Consider the following 25,899-nt stretch of genomic DNA (forward strand, 5'->3'; position numbering starts at 1 on the left):
AACCATATGTTTGTTGTGGAAGCAAGGACCGAGATGCAAATAAAATATCAAATTGTTTTTCAGAGCCAAATAAATGAGAGAGGTCGCATTGCTTTAAAAAACAAAACAAAAAACTATTATTGGTATTATTGGTTAATATCTGGGTTGTAGAGAATGAGGTGGTTGATTTTTGATTAGGTGATGCTGCCCAAAGTTGCTTAAAAAGTAATTAATGAATTGCCTAAAGTCCATGGCAAACAGATTTATTCGTCCACCAGAATCTGGCCCCATTCACCTACTGGTGCTGGAATGTTTTAATATGCATGTTTAAGGTTCTCCTAAAGGGAAATCAGCAGGAGGAAAAGCACCGGGAAAGAAGTCACCTGCCGAATCTACAGTTATGTCACCTACCCCAGTAGTGCCACCACCACCTAAGCCAGGATCAGAAGAATGGGTCTATGTGAATGAACCAATTCCTGAGGTATGACAGTTTCGATTCAAGCTAGTACAATCTATTCTTTTTATTGCTTATAGTAAGATTCACACCATTATTGGCAGTATTCAGAAGGCCTCTCATAGCTTGAGATATATATATAGAGAAAGAGATTATATATATATACATACACACACACACACACACACACACACACACACACATATTCATCCAAAAGCAGAAATGATTTTTGGAGACTACTCATTGAACCACATCTCATGGTTTCTTTACTCCCTCAAGTTTCTGAGTCATGCTTTGAACTGCTGTTGAGTGCTGAAACCAGGGAAACAAATGGGTCCTGTGAGGACCGATTTTCTCCCCAGGGACAAGCAGAGATGCAGTTTCCTGGAAAAATGACTTCCCTAGAACACATATCCAGCAAATTATAGCCCTGTTTCCATGGTCCCATGCCCACATCATAATGCTTTCAAATGAAGTTTAACCTCTGACTTCCAGAAATAGAAGAAATGTTTTAAAGCTAACTAAGCTAATAAAAGAACAGGTAGTTATCTGGCCTGAGGACTTTAAATGGGTTCACTAATTAAGGTGAGGAGATGCCCCAAGTGACCCCTGGAAGCTCCATTCAATACTTTGTTCTCTGACAACTGCAAGGCCCAGTTGCCGCCTAGACACATCTGGTTGCCTTAGTAGATAAATCTTCTTGGGAAAATCACACAGATGGTCTTCCCTTTAGCTGGCCAACTGTGCCAGGCACTTGAGACCCAGTTATGAATTGCAGTGATTGTGGCGTTGCTGTTATTATTGAGGTTTCCTAGGTAAATGTCTTATCTGCCCAATTACATCGTAAACTCTTTAATTAATTAATTCACATTGAGGGGGAAATTATAACAGAAAACGTGGAGATGAGAACATGAAATTATGTAATTATGGTTGTGTATAACTGATATCACTAAGCCAAACAAAAGCTACTTTTAAAAATAAATATATTAAAAAACTGTCATCAAAGCGGGATATAGAAGTGGTGGTTGAGAAGGAAATAAAATTTAAATGACATTATTTGGCAGAGGTAGAGAGTGAGGGACAAAAATATTGAAATCCAGTCTTTAATTCCAGATCTTGAAGCCCTTGAGAAACAAAATCATAGAGGTCAAGAGGGAAATAGAGGACAGATGTAGAAAAATAAATATTAACACTGGGATATGGCAGCAACTGCCATGTAGACCTTCTAGCAGTCAAGATTCTGGCAGAAAACCGATGATAAATTAAGGAGAGTAGAAAACGGACTGTTTACATATCTGGGTTCAATAAGTAAGGAAACCTATAAGGATTAGATTAGTATCCCCAAAAGAGGGATACTTGAGAGCCAGTATGGCCCCTAGGCCTGAGAATGGGTGGACCACCAAGAGGATCTCTGCATGGAGAAGGCATGTGACAGGATCTGTGACCTGCAGCAGGGGGGTGCAGCCACCCGCAGGGACTCAGCAGGAAGGAGCAGGGAAATGCACAGCCAGACCTCCTGTTTCCTGGCTCTCTCATCACTTGCCCAGGAGGTGGAGGGCAGGTATTTCCTGAAGTAGTTCTCATTAGTTGGGCTTCCAGGGCACCGAGCAGGGTGAAGAGTGGAAGATGGGAAGTTGGTCCAGAAGGACAGTGAGAAGACGTGCAGCACAGACCTCTGGGAACCTGTGCAAAACTGTAGAAAACGTCTTTGCTACAACTAGAAGCAGCCTCGAGCCTGTGATCAAAAAGCCTCTTGGGCACCCACTGTGGCCCCCAGACACTGTGGAAGCTGTAGGGAGAGCTGTAAAGTGGCAGTAAGGTGACCGCTGTTCCTGCTTTATGAGGCAGATGGTCTCAAGAAAGAGCTGGGGAGGGGAAGCAAAAGGAGCGAGAAGTTTCACAGAGAACGTTTTAAATCTTAGCCGTTGCATCTTGATCTTCTCGCTTGGTATTGCTCTTTTGACTCAATTATTCAGAAGCATTTTCACTTTGAAATTAAGACCTGCATGCTTGTCCATTTAACAGGAGTTGCCTTCGTTTTTAGTACCTTACTGGGAACTAATCGAACATTCCTATATACACTCCATCAAAGCCGCACTGAGGAACCTGCGAGAAGATCAGCACACTGTGCTTGCTTTCCTATATGTAGTCAGGTAAGTAGAGCTTCCCAAGCTCCAGTTTTGTGGTCACAGGCATGACATGTAAGCTCTGGCTCATTCTCTTAATGTCTTACAGAACAAATTTCCAGCAGTTTCTGAGGCGCCCAGATCACAAGCAGGATTTTGTGTCTCAGTGGCAGGCTGATTTCAACTCCCTTCCTGAGGACCTGTGGGATGACGAGGAAACCAAGGCAGAAATACATGAAAGGATAAATGTAAGGGGCCCGTGAGCCGCCGAGCCGGGTCCCACTGCGGACCCCTAACCCAGCCCTTTCTCACCTCCCCGAGGCGTGAGGAGGGAAATGACCTGAGCACGCACTCTCAAGAGCGGTCGTGGGAAGGTCCACCAAGAAGGTGACATTGCAGAAAATTCAGAACAGAAGCGATTGAGGGAGCCACGTAGATATTTGGGGGAAGAATACATCTGTCACAGGGAAAAACCAAAGCACAGAAAGGCACTGAGAGGGGAGGCCACTTGGTGTGTTTGAAGAACAGCAGGGGCAGGAGCGACTGGAGCAGAGTGAGCGTGGGCCAGAGGGGCTGGTGAGGAGGGCAGAGCTCACAGGGGACCAGGTTATCTCAGGCCTCGGAGGTCGTTATTAGGATCTGAATGAGAGCTGAAGCCTTGGGGTCTGTTTTTAAAAGAGTCTATAGTGGAGTTAAATCAGCAGGGAGACCAGTTGGGACACAGGTTGAGAAGCTATTGAAATAAAGTGCAGATATTATGGTGACTTGGATGAGCAGGGTGCCAGAGGATTTAACCCAAGAGGTATGGAATTAGCAAATGTCCTAGTAAAACTGAAGCATTTTACCTGTTCTTAGACATTCCTCAAACAGTAATTAGTAGCTACGCCTTTTCTATCTCTTTCCTACTTATTCACAATGTCAGCCATCCTGTAAACATCTTCCCCATTTCAGCCAGGTGATTGTTGCTAGAAGGAGGAAGTTTTTAAACTAAAAATATCTTTTTTTCCAATCTTTATTGTTGAATGTATTACAGATGTCCCCTTTTCTCTCTCCATTGACCCCTCCACCCTGCTCCATATCTTACATGGGATTTTCTTTCTAATTTCAAATGTATCACATTTATTGTAGATAAATTAGATAATAAAAAGAAGCAAAATTTAAAATGGCAAATCCATAATACCATTACCATTAGTTAACCATTGTTACTACGTTGGGACAATTACTTTTGCAAAATACGTGACTGCAACATACAGGTTGTTTTGTAACATTTTTTTTCAACGTAGAACATGTTTTCTTTCTCAATAAAAAACTCATCTACTTCATTATTTTTATGTCTAAAAGATATTTCATTAATTGACTATATCATAATATATTTCACAAATTTCTATTATTATTCACCATTCGTTAACATATTTATTGAGCACCAACTTTTTATTATAGAGAAGTATACAGTAAAATTTTATCCAGTTAAATATTTACCATATCCTTAATTATTTTCTTGGGCAAATTTCTAAAACACTGAAATTGCTGAATCTAAAATTCTTTTAAAGTTTTTTATTATTTTTTTAAATTAAATTTATTGGGGTGACATTGGTTAATAAAATTATATAGGTTTTAAACACATTTAAAAACCTGGAAATTTTACTCCAAGAGATTATGAGAATTATTTGGTTTTATGTTTTTTGTTAATCTTGGCCAATTTAATGGACAAGAAAATATAGATATCTTCTGTAATTTGCGTTTCTGTTTTTACAGTTGAGGCTGACTATCTCTTCATAAGTTTGTCATTTATTTTTCTTCCTTCTGAAGCCTGACTATGATTTCCTTGGATTTTTCTGTTGGTTGCCTCCCGCAGGGGCCGACCAGGGCCTGCAACCCAGGTACCTGCCCTTGTCCAGGAGTCTAACCGGAGGCCTTTCAGACGCTAACTACTGAGACACACAGGCTGGGGCTTTTGATGCATAGATTTTGATGCAGCAGCGGAGTTTTCAGGGGAAGGATTAGAACACAGAAAAACAGCATGAATAAAGTGACCTGCAGTGGGTTTGTGGCAGCCGTGGGCGTATGATTTGGTGTCTTTCAGACAGAGTAGAAGCAAGATAAGCATTTGTTGAATGAAGTGCATTAGGTCTAAACTTTCTTTAGGGGCACTTTTAAGAGAGGCAAAGGATTTAAGTTTTATTACACCGAGGTCATTTGAGCCGTGACCCTAAAGGTGAAGTTTCTTTCTGCCCAGGATTTAAGAGACCGCCTGTGGGACATCTGTGATGCCCGGAAGGAAGAGGCGGAGCAGGAGCGGCTGGACATCATTAACAATAGCTGGTTGCAGGACTCCGTCGGAATAATGTTGAACAATTTCTTCTCACTGATGCAGGTAAGAGCACCCGTCAGGATGACCCAGACTCCTCCCTCCACAGCCACGTTCCTCAGGTTCATGTAGCAGGCCCTTTGGGAATATGAACGGTCTGTTGGGGCTCATTTTCTCACAGCACTCTGTCCCCCCCAAGCATCAAGCTCAGGAAGTTAGCTGAAATAAATCATTTTGACCCCAGCCAGACACACACCAGAAGTGGGAGCATCTCAAGCAACCTCTCACCAGCTCTGCCTCCAGGCAACCTAGAGCTGTCCCCTCCACATTTCTTCAGTTCCCCAGTTATTTGTCAGTATCCATTTTGCACAAATTGGGTTTATCTTTGCTACTCACTGTCTGGGGGTGGGGGCGTTTCATGCAGGTTTTCATGAGTGTGATTTACAAGACTCATTTTCTCTCCACTGTTTTAGCAAATCTAAGCACAGTAGGCAAACACTGCCAAACTGTGAAGTTAATCCATATGTGGGTATTTTAAAACTCAACTTGGTTTCTTGGTAAGGAAAGAAAAATGTTTAGTTTTCCTAACCATTTCAAGATGCTACTTTGAAAAGTTACTTAAATATCCATATTTATATTTAAAATCCAAGAGTATTTAAAGCATATTCCATAATTTAAAACAATATGTGAATGGTCATTTTATTGTATAACATAGATTCGGATTGACCAAATGAATTTCTTCCTGGTTCATTCTTTTAGTAGAAAAGTGTGTTAATGTAGAGAATAGCTTTTCAGAAGCAATTTGGCTTAAAGGCTTTTTGGGATCAAAACAAACTTACTGAAACTGCCCTTGTCTTTTGTGGTAGACTACAATGCAAAGCACATATTCTTTTGTTCCAAACTGAATATGAATTGTACGAGACAATTTCTTGATGTCTTATGAAGTAACTGACAATGTTAATTGCTTGATAAATATAGGAATCCCATCACAAATATCCTTGGGTTAGGTGCAGCTAAGGGCTTTGAACACGAGGTCAGTTTTGTTCCTTTTAGGAAAGATGCTTTCTGTAATGAACTAGCCGTAGGGGGTACATCTGCAAAAGAGCTTCACTGCTTAAGCCCTCGGGTACCTGTTTAAGTAGCCCTACCAACTAAAGCCAAGTCTGGAGGGCCTGTTTACACAGCCAAGGAGCCAATTAGTCTGACCCCTCCGGGGAGAAGAGGCCGGAAGACTCTTGGGTCTACATTTGTGTTTTACTGTTTATCATTTTTCCACAACTAGAGGACCAAACCTCCTCTGATTTTGTATTTCAGTGTTTTGTATTTGTATTTTATATTTATAATATTTTCAGTATATCTCAAATCAACTTACATGTGACCTATGACAGAAGACACTCAGATGTGTGTCAGTGTATTGGTTGTCGGAATACAGGTCCAGGAAGAATTCTTAATGTCAAAATAATGAATAATATACCTCCTTCAGACACCATACAATCTTCTGTCACAATACCCAGAGGCATAAAAATGCAATCTTTAGTGGAGTAATACTCAAGAAGTTTAGAAAATGCAACGACACCAGTTTTCTTTAATTTTTATGGAATTTTACATATACACTTGTAGCCGATTCTCTTTCTTAATTTCCAGAAAATTGATTTCAACCTAAATGTTTTAAAACAGTGTTCACAGAGTTTATGTAGAAAATATGTGCTGATCAGCTTGTGGTGGTTTTTTTTTGTTGTTGCGGGAGGGTTATTAACATTATATTTGCTATTAAAGGCAGAACTGAACCGTTTCCAAGATACAAAGAGACTCCTGCAAGATTATTACAGGGGAATGGAATGCAAAATCCCAACAGATGACACTAAGAAATTTACCCGCATCCCATTGATCCAGCTGGATAATAAAGACATTTTGGAAAGCCAGCTTAGGTAAGACAGGTTGTTATGTCCCACTGTAACTTGTCTGAACATAAAGCTTTGTGACTTTGTTATACTCAGTTTTCGTGAGACTAATTCACAGAGACCAAATTGAGCGTTTGGAGATTTATTGTGCCAGCGGCTGCGAGGGGCTCATGCCCTAAACAGACTCGCAGCCCCAAGCAGCCTTCCCAGGGAGACTATAAAGGCGAAAACCACATTGTTTGGCTAAGGGGGCAGGTGGGGGCTAGCGGAGCGGCAGACAGGAGCTAAGATGAGCGTTCATTAACTTTCTTGGTTAACTATTCCCTGGAATTTACTCCCTGGAATTTTTACAGCGGAAACCTTTTATGAAGTTTACAAAGAGCCAGGAGAAGGGGAAGAGGTCATTGTTTACCAAATTTTGTTGCTCCGCTTATCTTCAAAGTAGCGATTGTAAAGGGTGAAATGGGAGCGCTAGAACTTCAACTTTAAGTTGAATGCCACTGATAAAAACCACACTCCTGTATGTGCAAATCCAAAATTGCTCTAAAAACTGAACTTTTTTTTTCTAACTTGGATTTAAGACTATTGATATGCATTATTTATCCCACTAGTGGTGCATGTTTACTCATTTTCGCTGCAGAGGTGCAATGGGTTTTGCTATGGAGAGCTTCCACAGACCCTGCTAGGGGTATTAGGGAAGATAGAGTCTGTATGAATTCTCAATTCTGAAACACTTTTGACCCCAGGGGTTTCCAGTAAGGGGTTGTGAACTGTTACCAGAAACCCCAGTGGGGCTTGGGGCTGCCGGTCCGGTATCCAATTCAACTGAGGCAGGGTTGAATCAGATAAGGCGTTTATTGAGAGGGCCACCAATCAAGGACAGGGAGCCTAGAGCATCCAAACCTCCTTCAGGAGCGGCCTGAGGGATCAGGTCATATGGGGCAAACAGGCTGGGAATGGAATGCAGCTAGAGCAGTCCTGGAGGTCATTCTTTTGATCTTGGTCGCCTGGGGATATCTCCATAAACTGGTGTATTCACTCCTTTGATCTTGGTCACCTGGCCATTGTCTGATAAGGTGATATCTTAACCCATTGTTCACAGCTGCGCCACCTCCTTAGTTGCTTCAGTCTGGGATCAAGGGGAGTGCAGGGTGCAAAGGCCTAGGAGAAAGAAGCCTAAGGGAAAAAAAACTTAAATCCCTGCTTACATAAGTATATGTGTTCTACAGTTTTATAAGTAATATAATTATATTTCAGATTAATTCAGGTGCTCAATCTTTGGAAATTATAAGTGCCCCTATCAGAACCTCTACCACTTTATGAAAGGTCTCAGCTGTTCTGTGTGTGTGTGTGTGTATCATATTACGTAAATGAAAACTGAAGGTGTTATGAGTCTTCTTTTACAGGTAAGAAAATTGAGAAATAGTAAAGACTCAGTCATATGTGATTACAATTTTGAGAGACTAAAATACATTAATGGTCTAACATCAGATTCCTGCCAGTAAGAAACTTAACTTAGTGGTAAGGGTGGAATTATATTGCCTATGCAATATAAAAATTTTGTAAATAATTGTTATAGACCCAGTGGGTGGGGACAGGGGAGAGAGAAGATTCCAAACCCTGAGAAGCTATGAACAGATAGAAAAATGTCTTTAAGAAGCAGGGGGTGGCCGTGTTGGTAAGTAATGTGATGTGGTTCCCAACCATAAAACATTAAAAGGGCAAAATTTAAGAATTAAACTAAAGTAATAAAAGATAAAACTCAAAATCTTTTAAAAATTATATAAATTAATTTAAAATAAATGAATAAAATAGAATTAAGAATTAAAGTAATATTTTCTCAGGACCAATAAGCAGATCATGAGAAAGTAAGAAATGGTGGATATGAAAAGGGGAAAAAGAAATTAGATTTTTAAAATAATAAACAGGCACTGAATTTCCAACGAGATGAGCTATGTATTGTAGGTTGAAAGCAGTGTACACACTTCATTTTACAAGCTTGCTCAGTCAATACAGGTAGCAGGAGTTGCTCAAACTGAATGTGGGGTAGTGGATATGTTTTGAAGTCAGATCTGGTTTCAATCCTGGGCCTGTTATTTACCAGCTCTATGTAAGTAATATAAGATAAATGAGCTGTTTTGGAATGTCACCACAACTCTCTTAAGCCTTGGTTTGCTTAACTACAAAGTTGGGTTGTTGTGAAGATCACAGAAAACAAAATCCTCAAAGCACTTAGCACCATGTTTAGGAATCAGAAAACTTCAGATCTAGTCCCAGTAATTCTCATTAGGTGGTGACTATTATTGTTATTGCACAATATGACACTTGCACTGTTCTTACTTACATGCACTATTTTAATTGTGAGTATTGCATATTCTTGCTTCGTTTGTTTTACCCTCCCTAATTCCAAAAAGGATTTGAAATAACCTGAACACAGTAGGGTTATATAGTGACCTGAAGCCCATTTCTTCTCTCTCCAGACTTCTTCCATCCACTCCCATCATGTCCCTGCCATGCCCATATGTAAGCAAGAAAACAGAAGATACAAATACTGGAGAAATATTTAATTCAGCAAGGTGCTAAAAGAGAACTTTGAAATTAAAAACTAAAAATTTTCAAAGGCAATATGAACCATTAGAGCCATCAAAAGAGGCTGAGTTTCAAAATCACAGAAGTAGTATATTCTGTTCTTAGCACAAAATAGCAAGTCAAGCATAATAGGGAAACTATTAATGTTGGCTAGGAGAATGAAAGAGGCAAAAGAACAGCCAGTTCTTATTTTCTGCAAAACAACTCAGCACCAATCTCAACCTTAATCACTGCTGTGGGTCTACTGGAACTCTCAATCAATGCATCAACCAACCCACTAACCAACCACAGTCTCTTTAACATCTGTAGGGAAACAACCACAGTGTTAAGCATTTTCACATAGCTTGTCTACTTTACTCCTTCAACAACATAATAATAACCATTAATCAGTTAATAACTACTAATTAGTATTTACCAATAATTAGTAATAATAACATTATTATTATATTTGTATTATTTCAGGAGAAACGGAGCCTCAGAAAGTCAAGTGACATGTCCCAGTTCCTATCTACTGAAAGGGGCAGAGCTAGCTAGACCAGAGTTTTTTCCAGTAAATGAATTCTAAACGGAAATTCTTTTTCTAAATGATATGCCACCACTGTCCTCCAAAGCAAGGTGTTAGGAAATGCATGTTGTACTGTATTAAACATCTAAAGATGATCACACAACCTTTGCCTTAACTTATGAAGCATATGACCCTCACGTGTCTTGGACTGAGATTTGACATTATTTGACTACTGAAATTTAAATTGTCCCTGTGGGTGGACATATACTGAGTAGTAAGTAGCTCCTCAGCACATGGCCTTTATGGGAACACTACTCTGTCAGGATCCCAAGCACCCTAAGAATCAAAGAGCCAAGTTCAAGAAACCCTGTCTGATGCTTCAAAAAAAAAGGCCAGCTGGCTATTTGCTGGGTTCACAATCTGCTTTTTGAATCACTGCTCTGTTTCCTGGCAACTTGACTGCCAAACCAAATGCATATTTTCTTATTGCTCCTGACTCTCCTCCACTAGTCTCAGCAAAGGCATCCTTGGAGCTCCTCTCTCCCCATTCTTTGCCCAAACTGAAAGCTCTTCTCACTTTCTATCACCGGGGTAGATCCCAGTTACAGTGAGCATTCTGCTCTGTGGCTCTCTCCTGTCCCTGTTAGCCTTTGAGATCCTGGGATCCTTAGGGGATAGAATGTTCCCAGGGAAGCTCTGAACATTCTACATGGAACAGCAATGATTGACAGAAGGGGGAGGGAGATGTTACTCTGTGTTCCCACAAAACAAAGAGACAGCCTTGGTCACCCATGTACAAGAGTGGAGAGGCTTCTGGAGCTCTTCCCCACTCACCACCGAAATGTTGTGGCCCCACTGGAATACCCACTTGCAGACCTCACATCTGCCACATCCTGCTTTCTAACTGTCCACTTCAGGAAGCCAAATGCTGGTCAGCTTAAAGAAGTGATGCCCACTTCTGCATGGTTTGCTTGTTCATGGATGGTTCACTCGTTTTTGGAAGTTTATGCCCTGGATAAATTTCAAAATTGCATTACTTCATAATTGCCATCGTTTGATCTCTGCCCTCATAATTACTAAGAATTAAACCTGAAAATTATGTCTTGTCACTTTTTTAGTTTCTAGTTTCCTCTTAGTTTTTGTTTTTTTAAGATATGTTTTATTGATTTTAGGGAGAATCAGGGAGAGGGAGAGAGAGATAGAAACACTAATGAGAGAAACATCGATTGGCTGCCTCCTGCACCCCCCCACTGAGGATCAAGCCCACAACCTGGGCATGTGCCCTGACTGGGAATCGAGCCAGGATCTCCTGGATCATAGGTCGATGCTCAACTGCTGAGCCATGCTAGTCGGGCCCTCTTCATTTTTTAAAACATTCTGGACCACAAAGATGTGAATATAGTTTTTTGTAGTCTTTTCTTTATTTAAAGAGCTCTACCAGGAAAACTTTGAAAATTGAGATTTAAAGCAAGACAGCAAAACTCACAAAGTAACATGGGCATGGAAATTAAAATTCTGTTAAGTCAAATCTTTATATTTCTTTTTTGTTTGTTTTCCAAAGAATTCCACTGGTTTCTCGAATATCCATTTCTCTGGAATCAGCTGCATCCAAACCAAAACTAAAAACCATACTGAAGGGCAAGACTGATCCCTCGCTAGAAAAAGTAGAGTTAAACTTTGAGGCAGATGAGAAGTTAATAATGGACACCTGGCAGCAGACTTCTTCAGCAGTATCTCACATGGTAAGCTGTGCTTGTTTGTATATATCCTTTCAGTAACACCCATTCATTAAATACCAATGTTGGTGATATGGTATGAATGAAACATTTACACAATATTCGCAAACATCGAATACATTTATATATCCACTTTTTTTCTAAAAGAAATATCAAGTGAAACAATTAAAACAGCAAATATGTAAGATCAAGAAAGGAATGAACCAACATTCAGGTTATTTTTTTATGCTGGGCCAGACAGGGTTCCCAGTGCAGGGACCTAAAGGGCCAAGCAGGAAATGTCAATGATGTGGGTCAAGTGTAAGGCCGTTGTCTGAAGAGGCCTGAGCTACTCGGCCCTAACCAACTTTGCCATTTAAGGATGAGGCCCTGTATGACCAGATTTTCAGTTTTACAAGAAAATCCAGAAATTCATATTTTTATGTGATACTTACTGATTTTGACATGTTACAAATGAAATCAAATTTTAAAAAATTTACAGAGCCCAACAAAATCCACATCTGCCCTTTCGGCCCCTAGTTGATAACCTCTGCTAAGCATTTTGCATAAGTCACCTGTGGGGTAAGTATTATTATCCTCTTAACGTGGGAAAAGTAAGGTCCAGAGAGGTTAAGAAACTTGCCCAAGGTCACTTAGCAGGTTAAGTGTCAGAGACGAGATTTGATTCTGGGTCTGTATGACTTCAGGGTTCATGTTCCTTCCATGTTCCCTAGGAGGTAAAGAGATGCTAACCAAATCAAAGGGGAAAGGAAGAGCATACAGATGATGCTGATCTAGGGGGGGCTTCAGCCCACACCCAAGGCGGCTGAGTTTAACTCGGATGACCACTGCCCCTCAACCTCCAGCCCTGGGGCCGCTAATGTGGTTTCCACCTTCGTTCGGTGCCAATCCTTCTCCGATTTCCCCTGAACTATCAAACTGGAACAAAAAGCAGTGCCAACTTTCCAAAAGAGTCTATGGAAGAGGCAAAAGAGGATCTTGCATGACAGTCTCTCGGTGAGCAGCCAGGGCCTCTGGTTGTGCTGTATTCCTCTTACCCGAGACTAATTCACACAGAGGCCAAACTGACCCTTTGGAAATTTATTAGCCGGCGACTGCGAGCGGGCTCCTGCCCTAAACAAACCTGCAGCCCCGAACAGCCTTCACGGGGAGAATATAAAGGCAAAACCTACATTCTGTTTGGCTAAGGCCGGGCAGGTGGGGGGCTAGCGAAGTGGCAGACAGAAGCTAAGATAAGCGTTAATTAACCTTCGGTTAGCTATTCCCTGGAATTTTGTGGGCGGAAATCTTTTACAAAGAGCCAGGGGAGGGGAAGAGGTCATTGTTTCTACCAAATTTCATTGCTCTTGCTTATCTTCAAAGTAGCGATTGTAAAAGTAGAAAATGGGAGTGCAAAATGGGAGTGCAAAATGGGAGCGCTACACTTCAGCTGGGCATTTCCCAAGTCCCTTCCTGACCAGGGCCCTTTTCTCCGACGTCGTCCCACAGCAGCCTCAGTGGCTCCTTTCTGTCCCCCACACCCTCTTTTTCGTGCTCCTACTTCTTTTCTCCCTCCCAAAAGTGATCGTAAGCTCCTGTCATTGTCTTGCTTCTTTTTAAAACCAGTTTAGTGTGCCTTTTGGCACACATTATGAAAGTGCATGAAATATAACTTCATGGCTTAAAGAACGTACCCACATCCTACTCATGGAACCTCCACGTGGGGAGAAGGGAAAAGGCCTGTGCCTGCCAAGTCCTTGTGCCCCTTCCCAGCACTAACCCCCTCCATCCCTGTGAAAGGGAACCTCGGTCTTGCCTGTTTAGTAATCAGTCCCTTGCCTCTAAACAGTATAGTTTAGCTCTGCTTGCTTTTGAGCTTTGAATAAATGGACTCATACCTTTTATCTCTTCGTGTCTTCTTTTGCTCAATATGATTTGTGAAATTCATCCCATCCTGTTGAGTGTAGTTGTATAGTATTTCATTATATAAATAGATCACAATTTATTCAACCAGATACACTCTGGGGCTCCCAGTTTGGTCCCATTTTGGCTACTGCTGCTATGAACATTCTTGTGCCCATCTGCTGATGCACATGTGGGTATATTCCTAAGAGTATGTGCTGTCTTCAGTGTCAGTGGACAATACCATACATGGTACTTCAGCTTTCAGAGGTAATACTAAATCCATTCCCCATTTTACGGCAGCAGCATCTTTGTCATCAGTTGGCGACCGCATGTCATTAATTAGATCTGCTGCACTCCTCTATTTGCCTATCCTTGTACTCAGCACACACAATATAGTACCATTTATTTGTTACCTGGAGGAGCAAATCTCCCCACCTTGCCATCTACCAAGAGCATTTCGGCTCTTCTAGGCTTTTTGCCTTTCCATGTAAATTTTCATATCAGTTTGTCAAGATTCATGAAAATGCCAGCTGTAGATATTCTTTCAGAGAGCGTTTACCAGATGATGGAAATTCCTTTTCATCTCTAGCTTACTATGAAGGTTTTTAAATGAATTGTACTAACAAATGCCTTTTCTGCATCTATTGAGATGATCGTGATTTTTTTCCTCCATTTTATGTTATTATGAAATATATTGATCAATTTTCTAATGTTAAACTTGCATCACTACCCTGGAATAAGTCCAACATTGTAATGAAGCATCATCTTTCTTACATGTTGCTCAATGTGTCTTCCTAATAATTGGTTCAGGATTTTTGAATTTTTGTACATGTAACTTGTCAGCTTTCAGCATCCAGATAACCCTAGCCTCGTAAGTTGAGTTGGGATATAGCTTTGGAAGATTATGTGGAAGTCTGAATTATTTCTTCTTGAAATATTTGGTAGCATTTGCCAAGAAGCCACCTAGGCTTGTAGGTAGTTTGTAGGAAGTTTGTATAAAGAGTTTTTTGTTGCTCCTTCCACCCAGAAATTCATTTTCTTTGATAGATACAGGGTCATTTCTATTTTCTCTTTCTTCTTGGGGAAAAAAACTAGGTTGGTTTTGGCAAGATTTATTTTGCTAGAAATTTTTCCATTTCTAAATTTTCAAATTTATTGGCATGAAGTTCTTTAAAATATCCTCTTACGTTTGTGTTACTATAACACAGTATATTATCTACTTTGATAATATCTACCTTGTGCTTTCCCCCTTCCTTGATCAGCTTGCCCAGAACTTTATCAATTATGTCAGTCTTTTCAAAGAACTAACTTCCAACTTCATTGATTCATTTTACCTTGTTTTTTCTTAATTTGATATTTTTTCCTCATTAATTTTTGGGGGAATTATTTTCCCATTCGAACTCTCTCATAAACTGACTATGTTGCTTCCTATCTATTCAGTGGGCATTAACCATTTCAACTCCTTGGGTAATGCCATTTTTCTCTCCTAAGTTCTGTTTCTCCTTCCTTCTATTTACATAAACCCTATACTTTCTTTAAGTCTTCAGAACTAGTTTATTCTTTGATTTCCTGGCCAGTTAGTTGCCTATTTTCTGAAGCCCTAGCCTTCTGTGATCATTTGCTCTCCCAATTCTTGTAATAGTTATTGTCTCTTCCATTCATTTGGCTCTTATTATCTAGATTATTGTTTGTAATTTTCATTTTGTTATTTCCTTGAATACTAACTAGATTCTAAAACTTTTATATACCCTATACCTAGCATAATGCCCACACCTAACATAATACTAAGCCCTAAATACAGTCTTGGATGCTGCTGCTTCCATACTAATGATGCTGATATTAATATTAACAATGGTGGCAATGACAGTGATTATCACCGCAAAGACCACAAAAGCTACCAAGCACCAGAGGGTAGGAAAACAGATCTAGGAGTCCTAGGAAAAAAAGTAGGAATTATTATTTTTATTGCTAACTGAGTTACATAAACATAATTTACAAGTCTTATGAATCCCATTAAAGTTACCTGTGGGAAATGACATTTTATAATATGACACGTAGTCATTTAAAATTTCTAAAACACTGTTAGAAAGAAAATATCCTACAACACAAAGAACACTGGCTACTCCTCTTGATGAACCTATGTGACTTTGGGAAAGTCTTCAATTCTTTCAATGTATAACATGGAAGACATTCCACCTACCTTCTCTTTCTTGGATAGTTGAAAAGATTTAATGAAATAATCATGTATATGAAAGTGTTCTAGAAATTGTAAATACAATAGATCATTATGTTAACATATTCAAATTGTACTATTTTCCTTATGGAACTTTTAAAACCATATAGAAAGCATAGGAGGAAGGATTGTTTAGTAAGTAATATTGCTCATAATTATATTTGAGTCCTGCTTTTATGTTTCTAACAGGCATTTATGGCTTTGATGTCACATGACCTTAGGAGATTTTGAGTTCTAAATTAGACAGGTGTGATTCAGTAAATTGTTGCAAGGAAAACAATGCCAGCTGAGATTAGTGACTCTGAAATGAGGACACTTTAACACAAGCTCTCTTCTACCCAGCAGTTCTACCAAGAGCTACTCATTTAGTATGCTATGTTAACTTCTAGCAAAACTTTCTTCTAATTACTAGGTAGGCAGTGATTTCAAAGAAACTAGTCATATTTAATGCCCACAATGCCAAGGCCTTATTTCTAGAGTTGCTTCAGCCTTCCAAGCTAGACTGGTGGGTGTATTGTGAATTATGTTAATTTTTTTTTTTTTTTTTTTTTTTTTTTTTTTGAGAAAGACCCAAAGGCCTTTGAAGGAAGTGAACAGAAAAATGAAGATGGTGATAATTATCATCATCATCACCATCATCACTACCAACACAAGGTTGTTTACAGGGAGAGAAATCCAATTTTAAAGAAAATTGCTAACTTGATGCTTTGCAAGAACAGATTCAAAGATGAATTGCTTGCAATTTAGGGGGCAACGTTAACAAGCCTGCTTTCAGTTTTACCAAGAATTTGGAAGTACAGTGTATATCATGAAGTCCATTTTTATCAAAAGAGCATCTGATTGAGAAAACACCCTGGCTTGCTCTTTGAACCCTTTCTGTATCCCTCCAAGGTTCTGCTGACATTGAAGGAGCTGTGGGTGTGTTCTATGGAATATGATTATTTTAAAAGAAATCCCATCAATTAACAAGCATTTCCTGGCTGTCCTTATGAGCATAGCACCGTGCCATATGGAGAATACCAACAAGTAGAACTGGCCCAGCTCTCGGGAGCCTGAAAACCCATTGGAGGGTGGGGTAACACTTAACACTTACGGAGCAGCTGGGGACAGGTGTATGCCAAGCCCTGGGCTATGAAGGGTAGCATGAATTCGGAGAGGGCAGGAACAGACTGGTGGGTCTGGCCCAAGGACTAAGCTCCTTTGAAGACAGAGACTGTGCCTTATTCATCTTTCTGTTCACTCCCACTCAACCTCCTCTCCCTCCTCCTGGCCCCTCACTCAGTTCTCCCCAGAGAGAGTGTGAGGCTCGGACACAGTGAGCACTTGAATACGTAAATGAGTTCCCATGAGCCACCATTTCCTCGCCAGTTGCCTTCTTAAGATGTGAAAGCTGAACCATAGGTGGCTCCTGTCTCCAGGGTGTGTGCAGGTTTTTTCTTCCTTTTGGGAGTCTTTTCTCAGCTCTCATTTCTCAGGGTTACACCCAGAAATGACCTTCACCTCTCTAGGGGCAGTCTGACTTACTTCAAAAGGTCCAATCTTTCTAACTGTCCCAGCTTCACAGGCCCCAAGCAAGGTCTTCCTGCTCCCTGAAGCACAGAGCCAGGCTCAGGAGAGGTGAGGGGGGTCCCGGCAGCATCCCGCTCTCCCCATTCATCAGTTATTATGGGGTGGCCACACAACTGATCTCTCAAACCAGAATACGCGTGAGAATGAAAGAAGGGGCTTGCTGAGATGGAGAGAAGCTGGGAGTCCCCCAAGTGGAGGAAGCCAAGAAGCGACAATGAGGTTAGCCTGTAGGACAGGTCATCCTCACAAACACTGCACCTTCTTAAGTGATGTCTAGTGTTAGAGTAGGAATGATGCCCAGGACTGAAGTGTCCACAAGCCCAATTCATACAGGGCATGCATTCCCCCAAATTGGTAGGGGAACATGAAAAATTCTTACCCATTTTAGGCATAAAACAAAGATATACATAAAAATACATAGGCAGATACAATCTCTTTTGCAGTATTCAAACTTGATGGAGTGGGATGTGGTTGGAAAAGCTGTTTTAGAAAATCCACCCTGGCCGGTGTGGCTCAATTGGTTGGGTGTCGTCCCATGCACTGAAAGGTTGTTGGTTCAATTCCTGCACATGCCCGGTTGCAGGCTCAATCTCCAGCAGGGGGCATGCAGAAGGCAGCTGATCAATGTTTTGCTTTCACATGGATGTTTCTCTCTCTCCCTCTCTCTTCCTCTCTGTAAAAGTCAATAAAAAGTCATTTTTAAAAATTCCAAAGCGGTCAATAACAAAAAAGTTTGAGAAATACTGATATAGGAGAATGCCCCTGATTGAAGGCCAAGAGATAACAGGAACTTGGAGGGACAGGGGCAGTTAAATACATAGGGTCCGAGATTAAAAAGAAAGGAATTTTTGCATAACCAGGGAGCTGTTGCAGTCTGGAGGTGGCAATGAGGAGATGTAAGGATGCACCCATTGCAGGTAGGGCTTGGGAAGGTGAGCGGCCTCCACCCAGATGGCCACACGGGTGCCTCATCTCAGGGTAGGGCCAGGCTTCCACTTAAGAAAAAAGTCAGAGGGCACGTTCTGTAGGGACTGAACACAGGGCATGGCTGTTTGTGGCGATCTCAGCGGAGTCACGTGAGATCTGAATCCAAGTGGTTACCATATTTCACAAATGGTCCCCTAACTGAAACATTGCTCTTATACAACCAGGTGGCTGCGGAAATTCATCAAAGGCTCCTGGAAGAAGAAAAAGAAAACCAACCAATAGAAATAAAAGAGAAATCTCCTCAGATGAATGCTAATAAGAAAGCCAAAAAGGAACCTCCACCCAAGAAAAAAAATGCAGACAAAAAAGAGAAAGGGAAAGGTATTTATGGTTTCAGCAACCGGAGCTGTGGATGCTTAAACCTCACCTTGGTAGAAAACCAGCATTTAACCAAGCACACCAGCCTCTCAGGCACTGAATGCTCTTCGTTAGGTTTAACTTAGAGGCTCAGGCTCCTGTGAACTGTGGTGTTGGTTGGCAAATCATATTGTGTACCAACCCTGCCTAACTTGTTTATCCAAACAGCCAGTATATCCAGGGTAAAATTTACCTTGAAGCTGTTTTTGAACATGTTAAAAGAACTCCAAGACGACACTGTGTAATCCGAAAAGTGTGTGTAAAGGGGCTGACACTCACTGCAGTAACTTAGAGAAGGTTAAAAGCTAATTATATGTATGTAAGTTTAAGGTTTAATTCAGGTTTCAGGTTTCATTCAAGCAAGTCCTCTCCTGGAGGCCTTCTGGAGAGTAAAGAGGAAAGAAAACTTGGGTTGGGAGAGACCTCCACTTAACCTTGGGGATAAGCTCCACCACCATCATCTCCCCCCTGCATGCTTCCATGTGTACATTTTTGCAGTGACTTGGGGCAAGAGAGGAAGAGATGGAAGCACTTGAACACCAGTTGCTCCACTCACCAATTGCTCATAATGTGTGTTAGGCATCCGCTGTGTGAATCGCAGTCCGATGCATGCTGAGGACACAAGGTGAATTTCAGAAAAACCAAAGCATGTCCCCTCCCCATCAGAACTGTAGTCTAGCAGCAGAGCCAGGCATCTGGCCTCGCGTTGTTATTTGGGAGAGGAGGTACAAGTCCCTTGAGAACAAGGTCGCCTCCCTTCATCTGAGGGGCAGGGAAACACTTCCCAAACGGAGTCCACTTGAACAGCAGCGGATGGGCAGTATAGCCCAGCCCCGAGAATTGGGAAGGAGGGTGGCACTTGATAAAAACGGGGGAGTAGAACCCTAATAAAACACACACACCGCTTCAGTCCGTCTCAGATGATTAAACTAAAAGACATAAGCAGCATTTGAAGGAAATGCTTCAATTTACTTGAATGGAATAGCTAGTTGAGTCCAATCCCTTAATTTCACAGGCGATAAGGCAGAAGTGCAGGGGGTTAAGCTGTCTTTCATGTGTAACTTATACATACAACCACTATTGCAACCAACACATCTTATTACAATTTCTTTGTTTACACTTATGTCTTCTTCAAAAGATTTAAACCCCTTGAGGTAGGACCTTCAAGAACAATTTACTGAACTAAGTAGAATTATGTAAACTGGGCCTGCAACTAAGAATCACAGTGTCAAATTCTCCAATACCAACAAATTCTTATTTTCTAATGCTCTTATGTACTACTCGTCATTAAATACTAGTTACAAGGTAATTAAGTAGATTGCAGATTCCTGACCATCAGCTACATGTCAGCCATTTCTTCTTGAGGTTATCCTCTGGTCTTTTCCTGATGAGGACCTGGGAAACACTTGGCTAATATAAGCAACCCTTATAGAGTGGTCCCTTCTGCAGGTTAGTGTGTTGGGGTTTGCTAATATCCGTCCCCAGACTCTGAATTGCAGCCTCTTTGGAGTCGGTAACCATGCCTGCACTTGCTGCATGACCTCATTTTCCCATGATGCCACGCAAATGGAGCTTTTTAAATCTGTATCCAGCCCAGGTGCCATGTGGAGAGTTTTCAGGGAGAGATTATCAGTATTTCATCGCTCACACTGCCAGGACCTGGGTTTTCCCCTTTCCAAATCGCTAGCAGGTTATAGCTCTACACACGTTACTTTATACTCATGTTGTCCAAGTACCATGTCTGTGCACTTGTTTGTTATAAGTTTACTCGGCGGATTTCCTTGACCTTTCAGGGAAATCACCACCTACAGCAGAAGCCCCTCCTATAACAGTAACACCAGAGGAGATGGCCGAAATAGAAAAGAAAAATGAACTGAGACTCAAAATAAAGGAAGAACATCTTGCTGCCCTGCAATTTGAAGGTAGCAATTGAAAGAACTAAGATGATCCTTTTCAGTAGAACATAGACCAGTAAGCAGACAGCCCACAGCCAGCTCAAACTGTGTCTATGGGGACACAGAACAAACTGATTGAAAAGTACAGCATTCAGTTGGTTGTTTTCATACGACCCATAGGAAGACCAGATTTGACTGTTGTATAATTGTCTGCTAGGATCTCAAGAAGAAACAAAGAGACTTTGGGAAGGGGTCAGGAGAGCGCCTGCAATAATTCATAATCTCAAAGAAGAGAAGCACAAAGATTTTAGAGTTGGTGTGATTTTACAGATGGAAAGAAGGGTTGGGGCTACCTAGGTAGGTGGCTTTGTATTCTAATAAGAATTACTTCAGCATCTCATTAGAAAAACAAACCCTATCCAAGGGTGAACAGGCCCTGAAAGTGAGTTCTTGGGAGCAGAGCCCATAGAAGAGCCAGTCAAGGATCAATAATGTCCAAGGGCCTCCTTCTCCCCAGATAGCAATGACTCTACAAGACAGTCTCCTCCTGGCTCTTCAGGTTGTCTTATAATGCATTGCAAAGTGGAATTTGAAAAGATCAGGAAACTGAGTGAAAGTATCCTAATTGGAAAGGAATCATGGTCAATATATTAGGTGACAAAATCATAAAATTACATCATTAGATCGGCTGGGACATGTTAACTACTCAATGACCATTAACTATTACTGATGCTTTCCATCCCTCACTGCTCTCTTTTTCTCCCCTTCTCCCATCCCACTGCCACTTGCCTCCATAATCCCAAGAGTGAAATCTGAAGTAAATTGAACACAGGAAGATCTTTGGGGTCAGGAAAGGCAGGACACGTCTTCTCCCCCACTACCCTTTCCCACCTCTGCTTTCAGTAGTTAAGTCTATTTCATCTTTCAGTTTATTCATACGTGATCCCTGCTATGCCTAAATTCCCTCCTTACACAATAAATGTTTACTGGGTTTCCACTATGTGCCAACCCTGTAATAGTTGCTGCAAACACACTCATATACACAAACACAAAATTAACAAAAACAAAACCTAATCTGGAGGAAGAAACTGTCAATAATCCCTTATAATATGCTGTGCTATTGGAGATTGGCTTACAAAACAGAGGGAGTAAGGAGTATGGAGGGGGGTTGGGGAGTGAGTGGTCAAGAAAGACTTCCCAGCAGGGAAATTAACAATTGAGCTGAACTGCTAGAATGTGGAGAAGTTTGCCCAGGGGACAAATTGGAGCAGCGATGGGAGGAGAGAACTAGGTGACCTGCAGGGAGTAGCTCGGGAGTCTGAGACATATTCTGGGAAGGAGTAACCAGGGACATCATGGAGGGTCACATAGACCTTGCCACAAAAGGGTTACATTTTCTCATATGGCAGCTGGGAGCTAGAGAAGAATTCTGAGCACAAGAGCAACTGTAATCACATGTGCAGGCGAGACCTCTCTCTGGAGAGTGTGGAGATAGATTTGGATTTGGGTTGGGAAAAGGAACTTAGTAGAAATAGGATTGAGGCAATTGCCGTAGTTTAGGTGACATAATCAGTGCTCAGACTAGACCAGTGATAATGCAAAAAGTAGTAATGGAAAAAAGCAAAGAAGGAAGATTGGAAAGATTTTAGAGGTAAAATCCACACACCATATTGTGTGCCAGGGCCAGCAACAGGCCCTGGGACACATGGACTTGACCCTAGTTTTCCCAGTGCTGAGAACTGTCTTTCTCAATAGCGTTGCCATCCCAAAGTTCTGAAGCAGGGAGATCAAGAAACTCCCCCACCACTCCTGAAATTAGGAAATTATTTATGTTTTTTCCATTCCAATTTATCAAAGAGTATATTACTATAAAGTGCAATAAATGTAAACCTCTACTACATTTTTGGTTTAAATAAACTGTCAAGTGACTCTACCCCATGTTACATCTGCTTCTCAATGAGATGGATGAGTATTACTTATCCATATTTATAGATTAAGTTTGCGCCTAAAGCTTCATAGATTGAAGTTTAAAATTGAATTCAGTTCATCAGAAAATGCATGTACATATAATACATTAAAAAATCCTTATTTCTCTTTTTAGAGAGAGCCACCCAGTTCCGACTTGAGCTGATAAAGACCAAAGCATTATTTTTCCTTGAAAATCTAGTAACAAAGGTGGTTGATGTATATAAACTCATGGAAAAGTGGCTTGGTGAGAGGTACTTGCATGAAATGGCCAGGTAAAGTACTGTAGGACTTTTTAAAAAGCACTTTGGTAATCCCTGAAGACCAAAACTGACAAAGATTTCTAAGGTGTATGCAAATGCAAACTGCATTTACAGATAGACACGGTGACCTTTTAGACAATCGCATACCTTTGTATTGACTCTTTCCAAATGGTAAACCGCGTTTCAAAGGGTTGCTTTGCAATATCCAGTCTTGCTCATTATTGGAAGAATTTGGTTTTTCACACTGCTCAATGAGGACCTTAGTTTACAGGGTAAGATTATAGGTCATTTTCAGGTATTTGACAGAAGTAAAATAATGTTTCTTATCTTTCTAATGCCGGACTTATTATTAGTCAGAGCCAGTTATGGAAGGCTGAAAAGTCATGACAAGTTTTACCAGTCATGCTGATTCCCTTGAAAGGGTCATAACACCCTGTTCTACTTCTCTGTTGGGTTCCAAAGGCTTTCCAGACTCTCGTTGCTCATGAGGGGCAGTGAGTCTCGTCCTCTTAATTCTCCCCTAAAAGAAGTAAAGAAGCACCTGAGCAGAGAGGAAATAGCCCTCAAGTGAGACTCAGGAGACCTGACGGTCCGGGAGGCCTGGACCCCCACATTGTCCACAAATTAGCAGCGTGCCTAATCCCTGCAGGCCCCTCGCAGCCTGTAAAAGGAAACCAGGGTAATACCTGTAATACTCCAACCAGGGTATTTCACAGGTTTCTACTAGACCTAGATTCTGGTACACTACAGCTTGCGATAAACATTTCCTAAAAATTTGGAAGTTGCTATATACATAGGATACAGATGGAAAGAACTCTCAGAAGCAACAACTGCCACCTAAGAGACTGTGTTATGGTTTGTTTTCTCCAATCCTTGTCTCATAATGAAGGTTCTCTTGTGAAATCTTTAACCCATTTGTTTATATCTGTTGCTTTATGGTCACAAACACACACGCACACACTCACTTAGTTGGTAACCTTACTGCAATAATGCTTAATTTTACTACTGAATAGCCAACTCCGTTGCCCATCAGCATTGCAGAGCAGTGATGCTCAGCTCTGTCCTCTGCCTGTCACTTAGAAATGAAAACATATTTTCTTCATTCTTAGGAGTCACAGCTCTCAATCATGTGGCCATCACGTGTAAATGCTTTTTATTTTTATCAGATGTACTCACATTTCTCAGATGCATATCGTGTATATGTGTATCTCTTACCTCTGAATGTAGCCACACGAAGTTGAGACCTAGGACTGTTCAGCTACACTTTCTGATTTGGTTATTGCAAAAATTCTTCAGAGATTAAAAAAATAGAGCTCTCAAATTCCTTTGAACTTCAAATCCCACTTCAAATCCTAGCATTTTTTGCTAAGATTACTCTTGGTAACCTTTCACCAGATGGCGCACTTATTTTGATGTACCAGTCATGGCTGGCTCTCATCTGCATTGGAGTCCGTCCCCACCTACCAGTTGTAAACTCAGTTACCCAAAGCCCCTCTCCCCCTGCACTTTCCAGCACTCAAACACCATCAAGCACACTAATTAGATAATGCAGGCTCTATGGACACACAAACACAGCTTGCCAGAGTTGAATTCAAGGGTGTCTTTTGAAAGAAAGCAACTCATACTATGTTTAAAGTTTTCAGTATGTGATTATTTTGGTGTTCCTAAATTCTGTAAGGGCAGATTAAACATACATTTTTCTGCCATGTTCAATCTTTGTTGCAGGCTATAAACAACATCCTTCCAGCCATACAGCAATACTGCACCTACTATAAAATTTCTCTGGCCTTTAAAATGGCCTTTCATGAGGGCCATAACTATAATCCCCAGTACAGCCAAAATCCACGCCCTATGTGATTTCGCTTTATTAGCCATAAGGTATGAAGTTATGCCTGATTGGCTCAGTTGCAAAGATAAGGACATTCAGGGAATTCAAGTAACATCGCCAAAGACCCATGACCAGGGCATGGCCTGGAATGAGAGCTCAAAGTCCAGGGCTGTATCCACTGCACCACAGTGGTTCCTGACTATTGCTGTTTACCCTTAAATTTATATACGTTTGTATACATTTGATTCACATTATAATTTATCATGATTCCAAAAAACTGTGTTATTCCAACAGTCATATATTATAGGGTTTTTTCCTGGCATATAACCATATTCTGGTTCATACTTAGAATGTAATATATCTCTTGACATGATCTTTCTTATGTAGTAAAATATGTTCTAATGAAACATAACCATATTTAAAGAAGTACCTTCTTGTTTAACTCTGTATAAAATGTGTGACTGTTAGCTCTGCAACAAGCATGTATTTTGATTCTAATCTACATTGATTTATTTATACCCTGCCTTTTTACAAATGGATTTGAGGAGAAATTAGAATTTTTAAACATGCAGATTGAATTGTCTAACTTAGCTGTAGAATGTCTTAACTTGGCGTGTGCATCTAATAAGCAAGCAGTGTTAATCTAATCGCATCTCCAGTGATGATAACCCTCTTCGTTTTTCCACTTTCAGTGTGGAAAAGTTAACTGAGGTAGCTCGCTATCACAATGAAACGTCTACGAAAATTCAGAACGAGCTTTATTTAGACCAAGAAGCCTTCTTCATCAACGGCGATGTGAAAGTCTTTCCAGATCCCCCTCCCCCCATTCGCCCTCCGCCTGTGGAAAGGGAGGAAAATGGCACCCTGACCATCGAGCAGCTGGACAACCTTCTAGACCAGTTCTTAGATATAGCACCTAAAGGTAAGAAAAGCAGTTATTATGAAAAGAGCCCAGAGAATATCAAGATTAATGAGGATGGCAATCTCTCACCTACAAATAAAATCAGCCCTCTGGGATTACACGGCTCTAAAATGAGCCCTTGCTTTGCTCTAATTTATCTCAGATCTGCTTCATACAACATAGATCTGAACTGAGCAAATGGGAGAAGCGGGGTGACTAATACTTTGGCAGTGTGGTGACCCTCGTTCCTGGCTGGCGAGTTGGTAAACTTGAGCATTCCTCCGCCTGGCCTTTGAGGGACAGCCTCCCTGGATGCTTCCAGTTTAAGCTTTGTATTGGGGTTATGAGTTTGTGGAAGTGGATTTTTAAAATTATCAGCTACTCTTAATCCCTTTCGGGAGGGACCTTAGTAGTCGTGG

General features: G+C 41.0%; 1 protein-coding gene across 1 annotated transcript in view; it reads left to right on the forward strand.

Moving 5' to 3' along the window:
- SPEF2 (sperm flagellar 2) overlaps window positions 1-25,899 on the forward strand; it is a 127,427-nt gene that overhangs the window by 72,645 nt on the left and 28,883 nt on the right. The window contains exons 22-31 of the mRNA XM_081131169.1: window positions 312-460; window positions 2,459-2,586; window positions 2,669-2,807; window positions 4,796-4,933; window positions 6,644-6,795; window positions 11,424-11,604; window positions 18,436-18,592; window positions 20,422-20,550; window positions 22,625-22,763; window positions 25,272-25,501. Coding sequence (XP_080987295.1) covers window positions 312-460; window positions 2,459-2,586; window positions 2,669-2,807; window positions 4,796-4,933; window positions 6,644-6,795; window positions 11,424-11,604; window positions 18,436-18,592; window positions 20,422-20,550; window positions 22,625-22,763; window positions 25,272-25,501 — 1,542 coding nt within the window. The remainder of the gene's footprint in view (window positions 1-311; window positions 461-2,458; window positions 2,587-2,668; window positions 2,808-4,795; window positions 4,934-6,643; window positions 6,796-11,423; window positions 11,605-18,435; window positions 18,593-20,421; window positions 20,551-22,624; window positions 22,764-25,271; window positions 25,502-25,899) is intronic.

This window comes from Miniopterus schreibersii (assembly GCF_964146895.1).
Source record: "Miniopterus schreibersii genome assembly, chromosome: 3".
In the NCBI taxonomy this organism is placed as follows: Eukaryota; Metazoa; Chordata; class Mammalia; order Chiroptera; family Miniopteridae; genus Miniopterus; species Miniopterus schreibersii.